The sequence below is a fragment of the Schistocerca serialis genome, unplaced genomic scaffold, assembly GCF_023864345.2.
Source record: "Schistocerca serialis cubense isolate TAMUIC-IGC-003099 unplaced genomic scaffold, iqSchSeri2.2 HiC_scaffold_1195, whole genome shotgun sequence".
Classification (NCBI taxonomy): Eukaryota; Metazoa; Arthropoda; class Insecta; order Orthoptera; family Acrididae; genus Schistocerca; species Schistocerca serialis.
Genome location: NW_026047398.1, coordinates 280,001 through 287,500, shown reverse-complemented (window position 1 = coordinate 287,500; position 7,500 = coordinate 280,001). Strand labels below are relative to the sequence as shown.

The 7,500-nt window shown below is 59.7% G+C and overlaps 1 protein-coding gene and 1 pseudogene across 1 annotated transcript; one reads left to right on the top strand and one right to left on the bottom strand.

Moving 5' to 3' along the window:
- Nucleotides 1-4,826: 4,826 nt before the first annotated feature.
- Nucleotides 4,827-5,715, top strand: LOC126434742 (atherin-like). Its single transcript, XM_050090458.1, has 2 exons — nucleotides 4,827-4,864; nucleotides 5,076-5,715. The coding sequence occupies exons 1-2, from the start codon at nucleotides 4,827-4,829 to the stop codon at nucleotides 5,713-5,715; spliced, it is 678 nt and encodes a 225-aa protein (XP_049946415.1).
- Nucleotides 5,716-5,919: 204 nt separating this feature from the next.
- The window catches only part of LOC126434855 (large subunit ribosomal RNA), a 2,982-nt pseudogene continuing 1,401 nt past the window's right edge, over nucleotides 5,920-7,500 (bottom strand).

The window sequence follows — 7,500 nt, the reverse complement described above, 5'->3', positions numbered from 1 at the left end:
CAAGAGACAGATTGGTCGGTACGATTTCGGCACTTCTGGATCCTTGTCATCACCCTTTCGCAGTATAACCACTTCAGCCGTCTTCCACGACTCTGGTACCCGTCCCTGACGTAAACACTCGTTGTAGAGGTTTGTCAGGTAAGGGCAGATCTCCGCGCATAAGGCTTGGAGAACCTCTGCAGCGAGACCATCTTGTCCCGTCGCCTTCTTCCGGCGCAATTCGAGAATGGCTATTGTAACTTCACGTTCAGTGAATGGAGCAACTGGCGTCTCATTGGCATACGCCTCATTGAGTTGTCTCCTCATATTCCCCTGTTCCTCGTTCTCATCTTCGCTACTATCATCTGGCAACAAGGTGCTCATGAGTAGCTCGGCTGACTCCTGCCAGTCCCTGGTGTGGCTGCCATCATTCTTCCTTAGGGTTGACAGGACCGTCGGTGACCGAACTTTCGATGCGGCAATCCTGTACGGCGTTCCCCAGGGGTCAGCCGCCAGACTGTCACGAACGAAAGACTGCCAACTCTCAATCCGTACCGTGTGCAGCGTCCGCTTAAACACCGCCTTGGCCCGCCTGTACCGCGCAAGCGTAGCCTCACGCATGTGATCGCCTATGCTGCGCTGGTATTGCCGCCGCGCCCTTCTGCATTCGCGTCGGAGACGTTGCAGCTCAGGGTTCCAAGGCGCTTTAGGCGTTTTCCCTGTATGGGCCAACGGGACTGCGCCCGTTGCTGCTGTCTGTATAGCCCTCGTCAGATCCTCTGCAGCTTTATCCACGTCCACAACGCGATCCATTGGCCAATTCGGTATCACTAGATTTCCTCTTAGTCGATCCCAATCAGCCTTTCGCCAGTTGTACTTTACGATGCCGTTCACCTGGTCTTGTGGAGGAGGCTCCCCATCATAAGCTACAGTGAATGTGATCAGATTATGATCACTTAGTGTCGTTCCCCGCCATACCTTCCAATTCTCCGCGCGGAGATGCACATGTGCACTCTTTAGTGTCACATCAATGTTTGAGGTCGCTCCCCGGCGACCTTCAAAAGTTGGTGGGAAGTTTGGTCGGTTCAACACTTCTAATCCGAGCTCGAGAATTGCTTCAGCGAGTCTCTCACCCCGCCTAGCGGCGCGTCGCGCGCCAAGAGGCGTGATGTCACTGTGCCATAGGGGTGACATGGCGTTTGCGTCCATTGTGCAGATGAGCAAGTCATTGCGATAGAACCCAACCGCCTCTTTTAACTGGTCGATGTACGGCCTCTCTCTGTGCCTGTACTGAAAGTACATGTTCAGCACGAAAAAGGTGAAATCGCCAGTGTTTATTTCGGCTAACACCATGCATCTGTTGCTGAGGTGCGCCACTTTCACTGCTCTCAGAGATCGATTTAGCACAGCGATCGCTGCCATAGGGTGCTCTCCTCCTGCCAAGATCTGAGCTGTAGTCGGCATATACAGGATCTTTCCGTCTTTGGAGTATGGCTCCTGTAGACATAAAATGTCTAAAGACTCCTCCTCCGCTCGGCGTCGCACCTCGCACATCACCGCTTGCGATCGCGCGCAGTTCAGCTGTCCTATTTTAACCGACACGGGCATTGTGATGTTTCACAGTCCGGTCGGCAACAGGTGAGGCGGCAGCCGGTAAGGAGACGGTTGACGAGAGGTCTTGTCTCCCATAGTCTGTCCGCTGGATTTTACGTTGTGTGAGGATTTTATAGAAGTCACACTCTTTTCCTGGCGTCACGCAATTGCGATTTCGCTTTTTACACGGAATGCAGACCGGTTGGTTCCCCGCTTTTCGACAATCCTTTCTCATGTGGCCGTTTTCGCCACAGTGCCCGCATGTTATTATACTCGGGTCCTGCTTGCAGAACTTTGCCGAGTGGTTTACATCTTGGCACCGCGTGCAGACAGCCAAGTCTAGGTAATCATCGACTGGCATGGACTCGAAGCCCATGTACAGTCTTTTCTGCCTAAGGATGGCGACTCTGAGTCTGGGGCTTACTTCCACCACGAGATGTGATGTTTGTTTGCCCCTTGGTCCAGTCCGGAACTTCGGCTTAAACTCCTGGCGGAATTGTGTTTCCGAAAGTCCTCCAAGGTCATTTTGCTTTCGAGTTAGCTCGACCACAGTTTCATTCTTCATGACGCAGGGTACATGATATATGATTATCTGCGGATTGAGCTTTTTCGGCAGTTCGCATTTCAGAGCTTCTGTCAGTTTGTTATTGGCCAGAAGTTTTTGACGATCAGTTTCAGACGCCACATCAACGATAAGCGTCGGGCCGTTTGTGGTGACCCGTGAGAACTTCACACCATCAACCTCTGGCTTGACCAGGGAGGTGAACTTCTTTCTCACTTCTGCTCCGCTTTCGTTTGCCTTTGACTTGATAAAGAGCGTAGCCTTCTCAGTCTGGGCTCTCGTTATCATTGCCTGCGTTTTCCTTTCTGTCGAGGGTAGAGCGGCGGCAACTTGTGCAAAGGTCTTTGGCGGCGCCAGGGGCGCCGCTTTCGTCCTCGCCAGCTCATCCTCCAAGGCGTCCACCCTTCCTGTGAGGGCCGACTGCGCCATAGCCCAGTCAAACAACTTAGCTCTCAGTTGTCTCTTGAGGTCACTTAGACTTTTCTCCTCCACCAGTTGCCCCGGTTTTAGAGAGTCGTCCACGAGTTCAAGGACGTCCTCGAGCCGCGTCGCGATGAGCTGTATAGTCGCAAGATCGCTGGGGCTTGCCTTGTATGGGGACTTGCCGTCCTCGACTGGGCCGCTGGGCTCTTGCCCGGCTACCTGCGCCGAGTCCGGCTGCTTGTTCTTCTTTCGCCTCTTCCGTCGAGTCCCGGGCTTGCGCCCTTCGGTTCCCGACATTGGCGTAGAGGCGCGGCTACTGCAGGCACTTTCACTGACTGGGCCGCTGGGCTGCTGCCCGGCTACCTGCGCCAGTTTCCGCGCACTTTTCACCGTTTCCGACGGTTGAGATTTCGGCCGTGTGGCCGCCGTCTCTCCCGCCGGGCGAGTCTGGGTGGACGTGCCAGCACCGACTGGGCCGCCGGGCTTCTGCCCAGCTACCTGCGCCAGCTTTGGCCCGCCCGCAGTCTTACCCGCCGGCGGCGTCGTCGGCCGTGTGGCCTTCGTCTTCGCCTTCGGTTCAGACTTCCCCTTGGCGCCTTCCCCGACTGGGCCGCTGGGCTCGCGCCCGGCTACCTGCGCCGGTTCCGGCTTATCTCCCTCCTTGGGCGCCGTTCTTGGCGCCGGCTGGCGGGGTGGCGGCATTAGCTCGGTTGCAGCGTCAGCACTCTGCGATCTCTGCCGAAGCACTTTTCGCAGGTGTCTCCTCTGCTTCCTTAGCTTAGCCTTACGGTCTTTCTCACTGTCACTTTCACTCGTATCAATGAGCGTCCGTGACAGCGTCTCGCTAGCGGCAGTCTTAGCGCTCCGCACACGGGGTGTCCGGAACTCCAATTCTGGCGCACTAAGCGCGGGGTCATGGTCTTGTGGTCTAGGGACCTCCGACTGCCCTTGGTTTGGGAGTCCGTCAGTACACGAGGTGTCCGACTCGCTCCCCGAGAGGTTGGTGTGTTGACTCCGCGACGGCCCACCAGTTCCGTCGGGACAAGGTTGTTTGAAAGAGTCCATGTGGTTCCCACGAACAGCTAGGGATCTATGTTGTCCATCCAGGCGTCGCCCCGCACACCTGGGTAAGCCTTATACAACAGAGGGTCGGCCGGTCCTCTGAGGTGGCTGACTCATGACTGTTCACAACTCAACAGCCTTGCGCCCCATAGCCGCCAGCTAACGCAGAGGGTGAGGGGTGATTATAGAGATTGTCCTTCTCTTGCCCAGGCGGTTAAGCCAAGACTCCGGCCCAAAACACGCACGACGTTCCACTGCGCGCCTCACAGCAGTCGTTGAAGTGCGTATCTCAGTTTACGGCCGTCGCTGGTAGCGCTTGCCAGCTCCGGGCTAGGGCACCCCGGGTTTGCCAAGCCCGTACGGCGACTGCATTAGCCTCCGTCCCTGTGGTCGTGGTCTTAGGCCACTCAGGAGCATCCTCCTGTGGCAGCTCCTGGTGACTTCCGCGTTGTGGTGACCGTTGCCGGTCTCCCCTTCGCAGTTGTCCACCAAGGAATCCTCCGATCGAGGCCGAGACGTCGTCCGCGTTGCATTCTCTGAAGGCCAGAGAGCGCTTCGCAGTCAGGCGCCCTTCCCCGCGCGTGGATATCGGCCTGCTTCCACATTAAGTTCTCTACAGTGAGAGACTTAGTTTCGGCAGGAACGATGACCGCCAGAACTCCCCACTGTGCTTATTGCGCCAACCGCCTGCACCAACCACAGCCAACATTGCGTATGGCCGGCCGGCGCCGCTAAGTTGTCCGGACGTGGCCTGCCGAGCCGGGCACGGCAGGGCCGGCGCCCGCCGCCGGCGTGGCCGCGAGAGCGAACCGCCAGTCAGAGACGGACCGCCCGTCCCGCGCCAGCCAGCAGCGCGCGCACCGCCCAGCCGACCCGGCCCAGCGCAGCGCGCCCGACACAGCAGCGCACCCGTGCGCAGCCCAGCCGGCGGACGAGCCCCGCCGCTACCCCGGCCGACCGCACCGCCGTCCGACATTTGCCGGGCGGAGCATGTGCGAGGCCGGCGCCGCAGCGGGAGCCCACCACCAGCGAGCCGCGCAGGACGCACCACCATGCGCATAAGGCAACTGCCGCGTGCCAACAGCTGTCGACACGCGTCGTTGCCACGCGCACATCCTACGTACGAGCTTGGATACTAGACTCACGAGTCCGACACCTACAAGCGCTCGCAGTAGGTGGAGGCGCACGAAAGGCGTGACATACCTCCATGTCGGGAGTTAACTCCCGTGGCACTTGTGTCTTGGAGTGATGCATCCCACGTCCGATAAATCGAGCGCGGTAATACTTCGTTCCTGACGGTGAGGCGTGAATCTCCGTAGCGCACACAGGCAGAGACGGAGGCACGTCCTCGCAGAGAGACACTATACCAGTCAGACTTGCGCCCGACAGGTTTGCAACCTCTGCAGCAGACATACGCAGCATGGCTGATGCATCGCGAAATGTCCTAACGTGAAAGCGGCGCCCGCCACACCCCGGCCGGAGCCGGGGCGCAGCAAGCGCCGCCAACGCAAAAGCGGCGCCCGCCGCACCCCGGCCAAGGCCAAGAGCACGGCAAGCGCCGCCAAAGTGAAAGCGGCGCCCACCGCACCCCGGCCGGAGCCAAGAGCGCAGCAAGCGCCGCCAACGCAAAAGCGGCGCCCGCCGCACCCCGGCCGGAGCCAAGAGCACAGCAAGCGCCGCCACAGCCAAAGCGGCGCCCGCCGCACCCCGGCCGGAGCCAGAGCACAGCAAACGCCGCCAACGCAAAAGCGGCACCCGCCACACCCCGGCCAAGGCCAAGAGCACAGCAGGCGCCGCCAAAGCAAAAGCGGCGCCCGCCGCACCCCGGCCGGAGCCAAGAGCACAGCAAGCGCCGCCAAAGCAAAAGCGGCGCCCGCCGCACCCCGGCCGGAGCCAAGAGCACAGCAAGCGCCGCCAACGCAAAAGCGGCGCCCGCCGCACCCCGGCCGGAGCCAAGAGCACAGCAAGCGCCGCCAACGCAAAAGCGGCGCCCGCCGCACCCCGGCCGGAGCCAGAGCACAGCAAGCGCCGCAGAAGCGAGCAAGTGCCATTCGCCAGTGAGCAAGGATACTAGACACAAGTGTCCGACACCTTAGCGCCCACGGCGAGCGGAGTGCGAGACTCGGCTTGGAGAGGCCGGTTGCCCAGTCCCTCTGCGTCTACGCCTGCACCCCGCACGGGAGTCGCCCTTCTCTCATTGGTTTCACCGGTTGCCCGGCTACTCACATCTTACACCACGGGAAGGTTGAGAGATCGGACATTTAGCCGCCCGTCTTCTACCAGTATAGGTGGACTCCACCACTGGTTAGACAGCATAACGGCAGTAGATAGGGACAGCGGGAATCTCGTTAATCCATTCATGCGCGTCACTAATTAGATGACGAGGCATTTGGCTACCTTAAGAGAAGTCATAGTTACTCCCGCCGTTTACCCGCGCTTGCTTGAATTTCTTCACGTTGACATTCAGAGCACTGGGCAGAAATCACATTGCGTCAACACCCGCTAGGGCCATCGCAATGCTTTGTTTTAATTAGACAGTCGGATTCCCCCAGTCCGTGCCAGTTCTGAGTTGATCGTTGAATGGCGGCCGAAGAGAATCCGCGCACCCGCGCGCCCCCGGAGGAGCACGCTAAGGCGGACGCGGCCTCGCAGCAAGGAAGATCCGTGGGAGGCCAAGGCACGGGACCGAGCTCGGATCCTGCACGCAGGTTGAAGCACCGGGGCGCGAACGCCGCGCAGGCGCGCGCATCCTGCACCGCCGGCCAGCACGAGGCCAACCAACGGCGAGAGCAGACCACGCCCGCGCTAAACGCCCGCACTTACCGGCACCCCTACGGCACTCACCTCGCCCAGGCCCGGCACGTTAGCGCTGACCCACTTCCCGACCAAGCCCGACACGCCCCGATCCTCAGAGCCAATCCTTATCCCGAAGTTACGGATCCAATTTGCCGACTTCCCTTACCTACATTATTCTATCGACTAGAGGCTCTTCACCTTGGAGACCTGCTGCGGATATGGGTACGAACCGGCGCGACACCTCCACGTGGCCCTCTCCCGGATTTTCAAGGTCCGAGGGGAAGATCGGGACACCGCCGCAACTGCGGTGCTCTTCGCGTTCCAAACCCTATCTCCCTGCTAGAGGATTCCAGGGAACTCGAACGCTCATGCAGAAAAGAAAACTCTTCCCCGATCTCCCGACGGCGTCTCCGGGTCCTTTTGGGTTACCCCGACGAGCATCTCTAAAAGAGGGGCCCGACTTGTATCGGTTCCGCTGCCGGGTTCCGGAATAGGAACCGGATTCCCTTTCGCCCAACGGGGGCCAGCACAAAGTGCATCATGCTATGACGGCCCCCATCAACATCGGATTTCTCCTAGGGCTTAGGATCGACTGACTCGTGTGCAACGGCTGTTCACACGAAACCCTTCTCCGCGTCAGCCCTCCAGGGCCTCGCTGGAGTATTTGCTACTACCACCAAGATCTGCACCGACGGCGGCTCCAGGCAGGCTCACGCCCAGACCCTTCTGCGCCCACCGCCGCGACCCTCCTACTCGTCAGGGCTTCGCGGCCGGCCGCAAGGACCGGCCATGACTGCCAGACTGACGGCCGAGTATAGGCACGACGCTTCAGCGCCATCCATTTTCAGGGCTAGTTGCTTCGGCAGGTGAGTTGTTACACACTCCTTAGCGGATTCCGACTTCCATGGCCACCGTCCTGCTGTCTTAAGCAACCAACGCCTTTCATGGTTTCCCATGAGCGTCGATTCGGGCGCCTTAACTCGGCGTTTGGTTCATCCCACAGCGCCAGTTCTGCTTACCAAAAGTGGCCCACTTGGCACTCCGATCCGAGTCGTTTGCTCGCGGCTTCAGCATATCAAGCAAGC